Source organism: Balaenoptera acutorostrata, chromosome 16 (genome assembly GCF_949987535.1).
Source record: "Balaenoptera acutorostrata chromosome 16, mBalAcu1.1, whole genome shotgun sequence".
In the NCBI taxonomy this organism is placed as follows: Eukaryota; Metazoa; Chordata; class Mammalia; order Artiodactyla; family Balaenopteridae; genus Balaenoptera; species Balaenoptera acutorostrata.
In genome coordinates, this window is record NC_080079.1 from 48,490,410 (window position 1) to 48,506,563 (window position 16,154).

General features: G+C 51.1%; 1 protein-coding gene across 1 annotated transcript in view; it reads left to right on the plus strand.

The window, feature by feature from the left end:
- Window positions 1-1,298: 1,298 nt before the first annotated feature.
- DRGX (dorsal root ganglia homeobox) overlaps window positions 1,299-16,154 on the plus strand; it is a 30,045-nt gene continuing 15,189 nt past the window's right edge. Inside the window, exons 1-5 of the mRNA XM_007178723.2 lie at window positions 1,299-1,332; window positions 5,734-5,831; window positions 6,701-6,802; window positions 9,749-9,927; window positions 10,012-10,124. Of these exons, the coding sequence (XP_007178785.1) occupies window positions 1,299-1,332; window positions 5,734-5,831; window positions 6,701-6,802; window positions 9,749-9,927; window positions 10,012-10,124 (526 nt within the window). The remainder of the gene's footprint in view (window positions 1,333-5,733; window positions 5,832-6,700; window positions 6,803-9,748; window positions 9,928-10,011; window positions 10,125-16,154) is intronic.

A 16,154-nucleotide genomic window follows, 5' to 3' on the forward strand; every position in this document is an offset into this window, starting at 1 on the left:
TCAGCCCGGTACTTTAGAGTTTAATTTTCACCCAGGCAGAGGGAAGGGCGGTCTCTCTCCGCTGAGTGTCTGCCTCGGATGCATTTTAAAAGTAATTGCGAAGGGTCCCACTGCATATCATTTGCATGGAGAAGCGAACATAAATTCTGGGACCCCTTGCTGAGAACAAAATCAAACTTTCCTTTTGTACGGTCGCTTGGAAAGGGAAGCCGTGTGCAAAGAGTCCCCCCAAAACCCATCCGGTGGTGACAATTAGCAGCGCTTTGTCAGTTTGCAGCCCAGGAGTCACCAGGCCTGACAAGGGGAGCTTAAAACCAAGCTCTCCCCGAGAAAGAAGGTTTGAGTCAGAGGGAACTTGGGGTGGGGGTGGGGTGGAGTGTTCAGAAAATAATGCTTTTTGGGGGATGGTGGTGGTGGTGATTGTTTCAACCTTCTTTTAAAAGAAAAGAGGGAAAACATTCCTGATGTTTGCTGAGAAATGACGGATTTTTTTTTTTTTTTTTTTTTTTTTTACACCACGTGGGCCATTTGTAAGGCCCAGTAGACCTATCCAAGTTACTCGCTGTAGACAGCGCTGGAAATAATCAGATTAAGGCCAATTACGCGTGAGATTATAAAGGCGAGTGCTGAGCGGCGGCGCGCGCTGTAGACAGACAGCAAGACATCTGGCCACTTCCCGAGTCACTTTTCTGGTCCTGCGGGCGCCAGCCGCACGGAGCCCCGCCCGTATCCAGTCGAGCCGGGCGAGCGGACCAGAGGCGGTCACGCTCCGGCCTTCCTCGCCCGCCGCCCGCCGAGGTACGCGCGGCTCCCGACCCACACACCGAGCCCTGCGCGCCTGGCCTTGGGGCTCGGCTGCCTTCCTGGCGGGGGCTGCCTTTCGCGCAGATGGCCTGGCGCGCTCGCCGGACTCGGCTGCGTTGGCTTGGGTGCAGGATTGTGGCAGGGACCCCTGAGAGCCGGGTACCAGACTGCGTGGGCTTGGTGTTGGGGCCGAGGTGGGGGGGGCGTCTGTCCGGGTGGTGGACCCGAATGGAAGGGCTGTCCCACGGGGTCTCCGGCTTGCGACGGCGCTGCCACCTCCCCTCCAGTCCCCAGAGTGGGCTGAAGGCGTTGGAAGGGGTCTTTCCACGAAAGGAGCGCCCGGGGCACTCCAGGGCCGGGCGGGGGGCGAAGGCAGAGGGAGACTGAGGCTCTGTCGCTGTTTGCTTTGCAGCCAGGCCAGATCTACGCGTGCCTTGTCGGTCCCGCAGTCACCCTCCCGAGTCCTGGCCGTCCGGTCGATCCGGCCGTCGGCGATGTTTTATTTCCACTGTCCGCCACAGCTAGAGGGTGAGTAAGCGCCGAGCCAGGAGCTGCTCCAAAAGGCCGGCGCCGGCCAGAAAGGGCCATAGCAGCAGCTGGGGCTGGTTGGTGGTTGGGTCCCTGCTCAGCGAGGGGCGCAGCCGCCGGAGGTGGGTAGAGGCGCCCTTGGCCCTCTCCCCACATCCAGCTCCAGCCTTCCACCCCGTCGCCACCTGCCTCCTACCTCGCCCCCCCCCCCGCCCCCCGACCGGGCCTGGGCGGGTTGGCCCCCGGGCTATGAGCGCTGCCAGGACCGGCGGATCCTTCCAGCACAGATGCTGGTGTCACGCCTCTAATCCGGGCTCCCCTGCCCAGGGGGCCGCATCAATCTTTCACGGTGTTTTGCAAACATCCCGATAAGCGGAGGTGGACTAGGTAGCCCGCATGGTCCTGGGCCGGACGTGAGCAGGAACCCCCGCTGCCAGGCTGCTCTCACTCCCTGCCCAAGGCGATCTTGCTCGGCCAGGCCAATGTGGCCCTCAGGAGCAGGGTGGCCCTGCTCACCACTGCCAGAAGGGCCCTGGCATGGCTCCTCCTCTGTGACTCACTGGGTTTCTGACCTCAGATGCTAACCACTTCCCACTCCCAGGGCCAGCCCACGACCAGGGTTTGGGTCTTTGAGGGTCTCCAGTTCTTAGGAGAAATTTCGCTTCAGGATCCTTGGTATGGTCTCTGCACTGGGTTGTTAGGCAGGGGTAGTAGGTTGGTGAGAAGGAAATAGCTTGGATTTCTGGTCTTGGGGGCTCCCCAGGGGTGGGCCCTCCACACAAGAAGGGGATTACTATGTGTCAGGCAAATGCAAAGCCACACACTCTGGTCCTTTAACAGCGCCTTCCTCAGACCAGTAGTCTCAGCCATGGGCTACTGGGACTTATATAACTGGGAGCAGTACCAGGACTTGGCTTTGGCAACCTACTCCTTTGGGGGGGGGGGCAGTGAATGAATTTTGGAGGGGAAGAAATCGAGAAAGGCACGGGGCAGGGCAAAAAGTGGTGAGACACTGGGGGGACCTGAAACCTCAGAGCATGCTCCTTCACCTTGCCCTGGTTACCTTGAGTAGTAGCTGGCCTCAGCTGGCCAGTGTACACAGGGATTTCAGAAAGTTTGTTTTGTTTTTCCCATGGAAGCTTTTAAGAGTTCAGTAGGATTTTCTAAAGGAGGCTAATGAGCACCAGTGCTCAAGGTCTGAGAGGTTCATCCCCTGACACCTAGGACTGCAGGGAGATCCTCTGCTTGTGCAGTGGACACACCTTTTCTGCATCTCTGAACCTCAGGTTTGGACTGACTGATACTCGGCAGCCCACCCTTCCAGTTAAAGTGGGAAGGTTGAGGTTTGGGCATTTAGCAGATGGTGGGCTGCCTGGGTGACTGAAGGGGAAAGCTCTGTCTGCAGGGTGGGCTGCAGAAGTCACCTGGGGAGAGCCTTGGCCAGCCTGTCGTGGCCCCAGCACACTGAGCTGCTTGCTGCTCTCAGCTCAGCTTAGCTCACCTTGCCTTCCCACACCTGGGGCACATCCCACCTCAACGCTTATTCTGATTGCTGTGACCAGAAGAAAAGAAGATGGGTCTTTAAGAACTTTTTTATTCCTCTGCAGATGTGTTTCAAAGGCAGTTTTACAGAATCGGGTGTTTTATTTTAGCTTAATATAGCTGGGGGGGGAGGTGACCTGCGGCCGATGGAAAGGCTGAGGACAGACCCTTGGAATCTGACTTCTCATTATTGCCTATCAGCTTTTTAATTGTAATTTTTTATGAATCTAGAGAGGCATATAGGAGAAAGCAAAGCATGGCTCATAATCTCACTTCTCAGATAATTTTGCTGATATTAAATTAAAAAGTATTACATCTACCTGCTTAGGAAATTCAAATAGAACAGAAACTTATACACTGAAAAGTGAAATCCTCCTTCTCTACCTCTTTTTCTAAAGATATTCCCTGTTGTTGGTTTCTTGTGATTCCTTCAAGAAAAACATGCTATCACCTGCATTTACCCTCATTTATGTATTTTTCCTCTATATGTTATGCCTTATTTGTGCTGAGATCATACTGCCACATCATTCAGGACTTTCCTTTTTTCACTTCATAATACAGATTTTGGCGATTTTTCCATGTCAATGTATGCAGATCTACTGGCTTCTTTTATTATTTTTTTAATTTATTTTAAAAATAAATTTATTTACTTATTTGGTTTTATTTTTGGCTGTGTTGGGTCTTCGTTGCTGCGCGCGGGCTTTCTCTAGTTGCGGTGAGTGGGGACTACTCTTTGTTGTGGTGCGCGGGCTTCTCCTTGTGGTGGCTTCTCTTGTTGCAGAGCCTGGTGCACGGGCTCAGTAGTTGTGACACGTGGGCTTAGTTGCTCTGTGGCATGTGGGATCTTCCCCGGGCCAGGGATCGAACCCGTGTCCCCTGCACTGGCAGGGGGATTCTTGACCACTGTGCCACCAGGGAAGCCTGACTGGCTTCTCTTAAATAGCTGTGTAGTATTCCATTATATATTGTTCAGAGGGTGCCTACAATTGTGCACTTTGGTTGTTTCCATTTTTTTTTTTTCTGTTACCATGTTTCCAGGAACAATATTCTCACTCCATTTTGGCACACTTTTAAAGTATATTCATAGACTACATACCTATATGTGCACTTAAAATTTTTGATGGATATTGTCAAATTACCTTCTAATAAGTCTGCACAAATTCATGCTCCTACAAATGGTGAATAGTGTGTACAATTCATTATGCTTTTAATTGTACTGGGTATAATTGTGCAGCTTATTTTTTTGGTAAAAATGTTTTGTTTAATTATTGCAAGGTTTAACATTTTCATAACATTATCAACCATTCTATTTATTTTTAAGTAAGAAGGCTGTTCTCAAAATTTCCTCTTTTCTATTACGTTGTCAATCGTTGTTCTTATTAACTTGATGAACTGTCAGCTTTTTTTAGGATCCAGTTTGACATGCAGTGTTTCACTTAAAGATATTATATGTACACTTTGTGAAACAATTTGGGACAAGCAGGTAGAAGTTTGTGAGGCTGATTGTGATTTGAGAGCCTCAGAGATTGCATTTCATCCTCACCAGTCAAGTGCTTTGTTTTAAAAGGAAACTGTTTGGTTTCCCACAAAATAATGGAAATAAGACCGCTTTGAGGCTGTCCCTTTGAAGTTCCCAATGAGCTGGAGAGAAATATTTGTAACTAGGATTTTGAGGAAGAAAGCAATTTGGATGGGATGGTGGAGGGAGAAGTCTTCACCAGAGAGTGGAGGTCTTGTGACAAAGGATGTGCACTGGGGAGTTGAATAATAAGTAGGAGGGACTCCCTTTAGTAGATAGAATTTTAAAAAGCCGAAGGACCTTGCTTCTTTGGGACTGAGGTCCTTCGGAGGGATGACGCCTGGGCAGTGTCGCTTGCCAGCTCCTAATGGCGAACATGCAGTGATTCTGAGACCGGAGCCCATGGCAGGTACAGCGTTCACTGGCTAATGGGAACTTGCTCACTTGTTTTCCTAAGAAGCCAAGTAAATGGTGGACTGTCAGGTTAATGGTGCACATTTGGAAAATGATCTGAATGCACATTTGGGGCCAAACTCTGTTGTGGCTTAATCCGAGCTTTGGAGGCTGGCAGGGAGGACTGTGGAAAGGATGGCTTTCTTTGCACAGAAGTGGGAGTAGTGGGTCTTTTATGAGCCTGGCCAGAGGCTCCTGTTTAAGTCTGCTTGGAATTCAGGACGGTCGCTATTGGTGCAGATTTCTTGTTAATTGACATCTATTTAACGGATCCACTAGAGTGCTGATGAGCTGTGACCAACAGTATTAATATTCATTTATAAACTTCTTACCTCCTCGTGTCCTGAAGTTCTAGGAGAAAAGTGCTGGGAAAAGCTCTTGGTGATTTCTCTCCTCCCCTATCCCCAGCCTTTAATTCTTATTGTTGTAGAAACAAGGGAAAGTAAAATAACAAGTGAGCAAAAGGGAAACGTAGAGGCTTTTATTAAAGGATCAGAGGTAGAAGGGATGAGCTGAAGGCACATTGGACAGAGGTGCGGGCAGCTGGGAGCCAGAGGGCCGATGAAGGCTCCGTCTCAAGTTAGTGACCCTTCCTGGCTCAGAGTCTAGAATTTCACAGGTGGACTTGGCTGTCTAGGGGAGTAAGGTCTCCACTCACCCTGTGAAATAGGCATAGTTAGGCCTAAAGTCAGAGGTTACTGGGAGAGAGAGAGAGCGTGAGAGAGTGAAAAAGAGGGAGCCTTAATTACAGGAGCAGAGAAAGATGCTTTAGGACAGACAGGGCTCCGTCTGGGTGGGATGGGTCACCGAGTGAGTGTGCATGGCAGGGGCTCAGTGTGAAGACTGGGGGGCCCTGTGCTCAGGCTGATCCAGTTTGCTCCCTGCAGGCACTGCGCCCTTTGGCAACCACTCTACAGGAGATTTCGACGATGGGTTTCTGCGGAGAAAACAGCGCCGGAACCGGACCACGTTCACTCTTCAGCAGGTAATGATGTTCCCCTTCTGAGAGCCAGTCACTTCCTGCCTCCAAAATAATCAGAGATTGAGCAGCAATTCTTTGTCTTTTAAAATAAAGCCAACTGATCATGTTAACTGGATCTTTCTGTTTTCTTGAACAATTTATGTGTCAAGGAATCTGTCTGGGGAGAGGGCAGAGGACTGTGACGTTATGATCCCAGATAGTCAGTGAAGAGGCAATGATGACGGCTCCCTTTTGTCTCAAGTTGAGAGTTTGGGGAACATTTCCACATCAGCAATACAGCAACATCATTTCAACTTTGAAATAACCTTTTGAGGAAGGCAGGTCAGGTATTCTCATCCCCAGTAGATAAATGAGAAAACCGGGGCCCAAGAGGTTGACTGATTTGTAGAAGGTATTGTCGTCCATAAGTGGAAGGGCTACAACTGGAACCTAGATATTGTGTTTCCAGGGCCGGGGCTCCTTCCCTTAGATCCGTTTGTCTCCCAGAGCACACTGGAGCAGAAACCCTAGGCGGTTTCTGTGGGACTGACCCAGTGAGGGCTTCTGCAAGTTGATTCTGTTCTTCCAAGCCCTATAATGAAAGCTGCGTGGGTTGCACTTTAAATGTAAATGCATTCAGATGTTTGTGCCTCTCTTATTTCTACCTCTTGGGGTAGCACTGAGGTTGTTAGTAAGTCTTAGTTCCCAAGTCTTCCGCGGTTGAAATTTTAATACTGTGGGATCTTTTCAAAGAGCATTTTTCTCCCTCTTCTTCCCCTACTTGATCTGTGAAACTACTTCCTCACCACACATAGCAAATTTGAAATATGCATCTGCTTCCTCTCACCTAGCCACATCCTCTCACCAGTAAATATTTTTTTTCCTTTTACCAGCTGGAAGCTCTGGAGGCAGTTTTTGCCCAAACACACTACCCTGATGTCTTCACCAGAGAAGAGCTAGCCATGAAAATCAACCTCACAGAAGCCAGAGTGCAGGTAAACCTTCTTTTTAATTATTTAACTCTCTAATATTAAAACTGGCAAACTTTTTTTTTTTCTTGACATCATGACTGCAGAGTGCACATTTGGCCAAAGAAAGCAAATGAAGACTATCTGTCATTTTCATGATGCACTTTAATAACATCAACATAATGTGGAATATTAGATTAGGTTGATTAATCGGTCATTCATAATTAACTAGTGATAATGTTCTACACTAATTTGTCCGCGTCTCTAAGGTACTAAATTACATCAATGCACATCCATTTCCTTGCTTTGGAAAAAAAAAAAAAAAAAAAAAGAACTGAGATGCTATTCTCAAAGCAGCTCTGACCGCTCTGGGGTAAGGCCGGTCAATTGCAGAGAACTGTGTTTTCATATGGGAACAGAGTAGGATCTGCTTTCCAGAAATTGCATCATGTCCAACTTTTCCCCAGCACGCGGACTCTTTCATGGGAGTGGTCCGAAGAACATGAGCAATTTAAAAATCTTTAAACGGCAGCAGCAAAAGGGCTGCCTCAGAGCCGAGTGTGGCCCGTGATGACTGCCTCTAAGCAGGATTTCTTTTTAGAAGCTACACGGTGATTACGTTTAAGTGCACAAACCCGTCGAGCCCAGCAGATGTGCCTGAACGCAGGAGGAACAGATTCGCAGCAGCGCCTCTCCGGGCGAGCTATTCTTTGAGCACAATTATATATTCATTTTATTTATGGGGTTTCCTCCATGCTGTTTCTGTTCTTTTTTATGTAGGGGCTTGGGGTTAAGACTATGCAAAGATCTAATTGTAGGAAATATAATAGTTTGCTTTCGGTTCCCCTGGGTCATGTTAGTATCTCTTAAAAACCTATGGCTGAAGAGAGATAATGGAATTCTGAACAGTAAATTGGGGGTTGTAAACAAATTATTTCCCCTATAATCAGATTATGTGATCCTGATTATTAAATCTGAACATGAATCATTGGTCATATGCGGGCAAATTAAACTGATTATTATTTGGAAATGAAAATCTCCTTTGGCCAGGATGCCGTTTATCCTTTCTTTTTTTAATGCCAGCTTGCCAATAGCTGCCTAAAGACTGAACTGCAAATTGAGATAAATGGCACAATTATTGAGCATTCAGAAGTGGAAGATCATAACTTCTCCCTGAAAGGTGCAAGGGTGAGATAGGGGTGGTGACAATTAAAGCTGGGAATTGTTGTTCGGGCTATTGTTGGCTATTATGCAAACAGACAATGGCTGTGAAGCATTTGTTTAGTGAGACTCCATGTGGGGACACGGCTTTGGTGGCGGGAAGGGAGATGTGTTTACATTTATACCCCTTGCTCATTCAAATATGATTAATGTTCTATAAAGCAGGGTCTTAATCGAAGCTGATGTTGTCAAACAATAACTAAATAGGGAAATAAACGACTCCATCATGCTCTTTCCTCAGAAGCAGGCGAACTGTCAGTGCAAAGTCATTAAAATATGATAATGAAAAATAGCTCAATTAAATGTTGTTATAGCTGTGACCTTCATTCAATTAAGACGCCAGAAAGTGTCTGCATTTTGCTTTGCATTTAACTGCCCTAAATTTAGAATATAGATAAAATCATTATTCAGTGGTTGCTGATATGTGCAATTAAAAATCAACTAGATTAAAAAGAAAGAAAGAAACCCAGTTAAAGGAGAATGAAAATTTGGAGGTGGGGTGAGCCTGGAGACCGAGGCTCTCTCCTGGGCCAGTCTGCTGACAGGCAAGGAGGAGAGGATGCCCAGGGGAATAGGAGGGAGGTCTAGCCAAGTCCCCCCTTTTTTTTTCTCAAAAGCCAGGAATTATCTTCCAGGAGAGAGGGGGAAGAGGTTTAGCTGCACACAGAGTAAAGGGCAGCAGGATTTCACTGACCTCTGGGAACACCTTGGGCCCAGGCTGCCTGACTGCCCTGAGGCTGTCCTGCAAATGCAATCTTGGTTTCTAAGGCTTAAAGAATTCCACACCGGCCTCTAAGAAGGCACTCAGAGCAGGTGAATCACAAGCCGCCTCCTAACCTGAGGATGGTGGAGATAATAACACTGGCTAATGTTCACCGAGTGATTGATTGCTGTGTGCCAGGCACTGTGCTTAGTATTTTGCATGCGTCTCCATTAAATTTCCTAACAATGCTTGCGGGTGGCTGTTATTATTACTCTCAGACAATTTGGATCACGGTACCCAGCCAAGCCACTGGGCTTCAAATTGTGGATCTGCCACTTAGCACTTGGATGACCTCAGGCAAGTTAATTAAACTGTCTGTGCTTAGTTTTCTCATCTGTAAAGTGGGGGTAGTAGAACTATCTGCCTTAAAGGATTGCAGTGAATTCTAAACCAGATTCACCGGGGTCCAGAATTCTCAACCAGGACTGACTCCAGAGTCAGTGTTTCTAGTGGATGCACTAGGCTGATGGTCATGAACTTGCCGTGATGTGTCAGTGTTAAATCACACGCATGAGGCCAGACACACTCCAGCCAAACCTGCTGGATGAGAGAATGAGTATTTTTTGATGAGGAAACCCCAGGGCAGTGTTTCACAAACTGCTTTGATGATGAATCCCCCCTCTCCCCCTAGGAAACACATTCACATCAAATAAGTGTACTTGCATACACTGAGAATTTCCACAAGATAGTGCTTTTACCCTTACTGTGGGCAGTGCATTTGGATACTTTCTATGATTTCACACTCATTAAAAAATGCCTGTCACACCTTTGACTCTGATTTTCTGACCCTCCCGTGAGTCTGAAGCTGCAGTTCGGAGGGCACTGCTTGGCTAGATCTTTAGAGAGAGGACGCTGTGCTCCCGCACATCTGCTGCAGGGGAGCCGTGAGCCGGGGGCATGGGGACCAGGCACTTGGGTTTAGGTTCTGGTTGCCTCCTTCTGTCTGATTTTCTGCCTCTGTTGGGTGTGTGCTTCCTTCGGGGACTCAGGTTTGGTTCCAGAATCGAAGAGCCAAATGGAGGAAAACGGAGAGAGGGGCCTCGGACCAGGAGCCAGGAGCCAAAGAGCCCATGGCAGAGGTGACACCACCGCCTGTGAGAAATATCAACTCCCCGCCCCCTGGGGACCAGGCCCGGAGCAAGAAGGAGGTCCTGGAGGCCCAGCAGAGGTGAGGCTGGCTGAACCCAGGGCCTGGAGGGCTGACGGGAACCCAGGATTGGGAACTCAGTGTGTCATTTTCCTTCTCTGCCAGCCTGGGGCGAACTGTCGGTCCCACAGGGCCTTTCTTCCCCTCTTGCTTGCCGGGGACCCTCCTGAATACAGCCACGTACGCCCAGGCCCTGTCACACGTTGCTTCCCTGAAAGGTGAGTTTGGGCTCTGCTGCCTGCTGGTGCGGGGCCGGGGCTCTGCCTGCCTGCGCCACCTCCAAGGGGATCATGGAGATGGTTTGCCTCTTCTGTTTTCTTGGGCGGGCCCATCCTTGCATCGGGGGCTGGTGTAGCTCCTTTTCTCCTTCTGTCAATCACAGCCAGGGTCATGAACAGCATCTGTTTCCACACATGCTATCTTGTTTGATTTCTACATGGCCTGAGAACGTAGGTGAATGTCGTATCACTGCACCAGCTGCGGAATTGGTTGAGAGGTGGCTATTTCAGAAGGGGCCACTGCATGTTCACAGACTGCTGCCTCCTGTCCGTACCAGTTTTAGGTGCTAGCTTGCAGCTCGTGGGTGAGGCCTGCGATGGACCGTTGTCCCAGCTCATGAGGACCCTCCCCATACGTGCAGCCTCCCCACCTGCCTTCCCTGGGGCCTCCTGATGTCAGGGGTTAGGATTTGTGGTTTTCTAAGATTTGCTGTCTTCTCAAAGGCTGTGGTTGTCTGAAGGATGGAAACCATTTGGGGCATTTTTGTCAGGCCCAGAGAGAAGGACTCTGGTGGGGCTGTCCTTTGGGGGTTTCTGGGTCAACCCCACTGGATGAATGGGTCCATCCAGTGTCTTTCAATTCTTGGCCCCAAACTCACTCTTCCTGTGAGGAAACCAAGCAGCTGTGCTGGCCGGGAGCGGGGCTGGGCCCCAGAGTTCGTCTGGGGCAGTGAGTGTTAGTGTTGGGGTTTGTCTGTCACAGCGGGTCTGGGAGATGGGGGTGCAGGTGCGGGCTGTAGGCTTTTTCCCCATAATAGGCAGTGGGAGAGGCCCCCCTAGGATGTTTCCTGTGTGCTCTGTTTTAGGGTCTGGGGTCTCCTGCCCTCGAGAGGGTCTCCCTCCTGCAGGTTGGTCTTGCATGTGCGTGGGCACACGGGCGCGCGCACATACACACACATGCACATGCACACGGGCAATCTGCATTGCAAATGTAGTTTCTGGAGCCTGAATAAGGGCATGATGGAGCCTGTCTAGGGAATCTCCGAAGGGAGAGAAGGGTGTTCTACGCACAGGGAAAAACACGTGCAGAGTGCCAGGAGCAGGGAGAAGAACCAGGCTTGTCTGGAGAATGGCTGGTATGTTGGGTGCCCACAGGAGAGTGCCCAGAGATAAGGTGGAGGGGCCAGAGCTTGTAGACCTTGGATGCCGCACTCCTGCATTTGGATTTTCCACTGTAGGAGGCGGGACCCTGAGGCCTGGAGCCACTTCTGAGTGGTCCAGGCAGCTGGGCAAGTCACCGTGCTCAGGTGGCCGGCATGGGTTGACGAGGTTCAACCCATGAACCCATGGTCCAGCTCTGCACCCCGTGCCCTCCTAGTGCTTCCTTCAGCTCCAAGGTCTGTGTGCTCCAGGGGCCAAGTAGAGCCCCCTGCCGCAGAGTGGCCTTGGGACATATTCACAGACACAATAGGCTGATAGGGCACTGTGAAGATGGGGTCCCAATTGGAAGGGGCTTCCAGAAGGAGATTACCAATGGGAGTTGGGTATCATTCAAGGAGCTGCTCTGGGCAGAAGAGCAATCCTGTGTCCATCTATGAAATCCTCTCTGCTTCAGTGAGGCCCAGCTCAGCTCCTGAGAGTAACCATCTCTTTTATCAGTGTTCTCTGCTTGCCCCACTCCAGCCTCACGAGTTGAAGGTGAATCCCATGTCTCTTTGCTGGGGCAGCTGGGAGGGGTCTGGGGCAAAGCCCAGGCCCTGGTGGAGGCCTGAGGTGGCTGAAAGAGTGGAGAGAGGGCCAGGCTGCTGGCAGGGAGGGTGGGAGTGCCCGCCTGCCACTGAGAGGCTGAAGGCACTGATAAGAGGGAGACAGAGGACAGAGCAGAACGAAGCAGGGCTGGTGGGAGGGGCAGGTAAATCTGTCATTCTCCTCTTCTTCCTTTACTCCTATGTACTCCCCCAACCCCAGCACTTCCCTTGGGGCCTGACCTGTGCCTGCTTCACTGGAAACAGACTTTCCTTTGATGGAGGGATGGGGCGTTGGGGTGTCAGGATTCGGCAGAAGTGATGGAAATCACAGTGTGCTCACCAAACCAGGGCACATCTTTGTGCCTTGGGGTGGCACTTGCTCAGAGAGCTTGCACATCCCCACTGGGTCTTCCTGGCTACGATCAGGGACACGAGGTGTGCTGGGGCAGGTGACACACTCTGATAGTTCCAGAGCCAGGCAGGCGATGAGCGAAGCGAGTATGTGTAGGCTTTGTCTTTGCTCCCCCGGAGACAAATGAGCTCTTGCTCATCCGGGACACGCAGCCGTCTTGGTCTATACGTCATTCTCCCACTTGTGAGAAAGGCGTGGGGAAAAGGCACATTTCTCTACATCAGAAGCAGTTATGCGAGGAGAACGCTAAGGGGCTCCCTGAGATTCGGCAGAGGTGGGCTGGGGAGCATTTGCCCACTCAAGGGTCAGCTACTGCTCACGTCAGCCGATGGTGGCCAAGTGGTTCTGTGGACCCAACATTGCCAGAACTATTGGAATTTCAGGAGAAGCTGGAAATCTGGATTTTTATTTGAAATAGTCCCATCTTTTAAATGTGACCTCCAAGTCTTTGGGCCAAATGGGCGCATCATTGGTCAGACCAGCCTGCGGACTGCCTCTCTGTGGGGGGCACTTCTCCTCCACCCCTCCCATCTCTGCTTTCTGTGTTCTTCTCCCTGCATTCGTAGCTCCTCCTCAGGCCTGCCCCCGGCAAAGGTCCCCTCCTGTAGCTCATCCTGACCCCTTTACCCACCAAGGCCCTTGCTCTCTGGCCCCTCTGAGCAGCTGGCTTTTTAGTCTCTGGCAAGCTAAGTGGTGTTGGAAAGGGAGGGAAATGAGTGATAATTGAAAACCTTTTCTGTCCTCTGCCCGGTGGTCTCACGTGTAGTCCCGTTTAATTCTCACGGTAGAGGAGCGTAGCAAACGATGTATCAGGGAGGCTCCAGGGCTGCTCAGCGGGTCAGTGGAGCTGGGATGGCTCTGAGATAACAGCTGGCATTGGGTGGGGTATCTTTGCATTCTAAGAGTGCCTGACCCTGTGAGGTGGCAGCACAGCCTCGCTCCAGCCCAGGTGGGCTCGGCCGTCCTTGGAGATGTGCTTGGGGGACCTGCCTCTGCCTCAGAACCTGGGGTAACAAGCATGTACCTGCAAGTCAGGTTCTGGATGCCCCGGGATTCAACTCTCGATTGTTTTCCGGAACATTTGTTAAGTGGTTTGAGGCCTACATCTTCCAGACTCTTGCAGCCTACTGAGGCCTACATCTTCCAGACTCTTGCAGCCTACGTCTTCTTCTCCCAGGGTTCCCCAGCCACAGAAGTTAAGTGCATGGCCCAGTTTAGGCCCAAGAGAGGAGCAGTCCCAATTTTCTAGGCCTGGCTCAGTGCCCGGACCTCTGGGCTGTGACCTGGCCTCCCTTTCCTGAGTTCACCCCCAGAGGCGGCTGGGCGGCCAGGTGCTGGCAGAGCTGGTGGCCTGAGCTCTGCTTCCAGGGGCCTCTGGCCAACAAGGGGGCCCCCTCAGCAAGCTGCGAGGAGCTTCATGCACGTGTGTGCTAGAAGGCACACACCTGGGATTCCATGCCCATCCCTCTTTTTACAAATGAGAAACTGAGGTTCCCAGAGGGAAAGCCACTTGCTCAAAGGTCACTCATATCAGCGAAGTCTCCCCTTTGAGATCTAGGCTGATCTCCACAGGATCCTGGTGTGCTCTTTCCTCCAGGCATGATTTATTCATTCATTCCTCTGGGTGGGCACCTGTTGGTAGGGGCTTTTGACCCCCGCCCTGCTTCTGCCTGGCAAGTGAGGACAGCTGGCGGTCCACTGGGCATGAGCCCTGGGGGAAGAATCTGGACTCACTCAGAGACCAGAACCATTGTGAGCTGAGCACCGCAGCCCCTTCCAGCCCAGAGATCCCAACCCACTTCTCCAGGCCTGAGGCGACTTGCAAATCATCCCCAAGAAAGAAACAAAGTGAATTTCAGCTTCTGGACTCAAACCAGTGTTCAGGTTTCCTTCCCCAGGCTTTGTGGTCCTAGTGGGATCATATGGCCCTGGGCTAAAGACAGCAGGTGTCCTGGAGAGGCCAGCACTATTCTGGCCCTGCCCCAGACAACACTCTCGGTGTCGATCCCGAGACTCCAGACCTGAGACACCAGACCACGGCTTGAGGATCCAAGCCAAGGCTGAGCTGTGCTACACCAGCACACCGTTCTACACCGGCCTGGGTGTGAGGGGAATCCGGGCTCCCAGTGCCCAGGCAGGATCCGTTCTCCCTGGGGACACATGGAGCACCCCAGCAAGTGGTCCCAGAGCTAACTGCCTGCAGAGCATTCTATAGAGTTACAAGTCGAAGGACTCTGAGTTGGGGGTCCTGGTCTTTCGGCTCTAGGTGTTGTTGTGACAGATGTGAAGTCTCTTCCGGGGAAACATTGAGAGAGCCTCCAGGTGTGTTTGTAGGGGAGCCTGAGGGTTGTTGAGGTACGGTTTGCTGAATTCCTTTAAGTACTGGTCCTTGAAGTCCTTAGGTCCTTTAAGTAGTTGTTGAATTCACTTCCCTGGAAACACTTTGGCTTTGAATGTGCTCTGAAAACAAGGGCATTCTTGGAATACTGGCTATCAGCTCCTGGAGCAGGTGGCACTGCGGGGAGGAAAAGGGCAAGCAGGGGCAGATCGGGGTGCTGGCTATAGAGGGAATGTGCTGGGGGGGGATGCCCAAGAGACCGGACTCCCAGAGCACGGAGCTGTGGGGTGTCGTCAAGCCCTGCCTCCAATGTGAACGGCCGGGTGGGCTGGGCCCTGGCAGCTCCATGACTGTGGCCCAGAACGTGCTGGTGGATCTAGACTCTGCTTTTTTATTTTTAGATTGTGGGGGAAGTGGCCCAGAAAAGGTGAAGAGGAACAGGTCACTCAGCCGCTTTGCTGAGCTTTAGCACCCAGACTGAGAAGTCAGTGGCAGATTATGGTTTTCTTAGGAAATTAGAGGCCCTAATTTTCATTCCCTGGAGACACCTGTTGAAGGCAGGGGCCTGGGGTTCGGAAGCAGCTCAAGAGCTAGGGAAACCAAGATGAGGCTGGAAGTGACCTCTGGCTTTGAAAAATCTGCACAGCTCAGAACTGCCACAGCGCACACTGAGCTGGCTTGGCGGTTCTGCCTCGGGCCAAGGGGTGAGGGCAGAGACCTTCCGGAGCTTCGCCCTCTGCCACATCCTGTGCTGGGGGACTGTGCTCTGCTGCCAGGTCCCCAGGCTTGGGCAGGTAGCTGAGATGCAGCTCTGGGGCTGGAGCCCTGGGGACACCTATTCAGCAGGTTCAGTGTTGGGGCGTGTGGATGGGGCTGTTCACAGAGGGATGGGTCTGGCCAGGTGAGCAAGGCTGCTCAAGCGATCGGGAGCCTGGGAAGGGTGGGAGGTGGGGCCGGCGCCCTTGAAGGACAGGAGGTTATGGCCCCTTCAGGGTGGCTGGATAAGCAGAGTGTCTATATATAGAGGTGTGACAGACTTGCCTCCACGCTCTGCTGGGCAGGGAGATGTGGATGGGCATTGGGCTGTGCCCATCAGAGGGGGCCAGAAAACTGCCCACCAGCGACAGAGCCAGGTAACTGAAAACCAGGCACTTGTGGAAGTTTCCTCTGTTAATTATCCTTTAATTATCAAGCAGTCAACAAGCACAGTAGCGTTGAGCAAGGCTCTGGACGGCCTGCCTGGTGTGAAGCCTCATTCTTCCGTTCTCTGGCCATGTAAGTCTTGAGTTAAGTGCTGGGAATCTCTACCTCTGCTTCTTCATCTGTAAATTGGGGATCTTGACCATCACAGGACTGGATTTATAGGACCAAATGGGGAGAGTGTAAGTCGGACCAGTGGGAGGTGTGAGTTAACACCGTTATTATTAATCAGATTCCTCCATTCTCATTTTCAAGTCACTGGGTCCCACTCATCTTTAAAAGACCAACTGAAATGTCTTTTCTCCCACACTTCTCCCATTTTTCTGAACTGT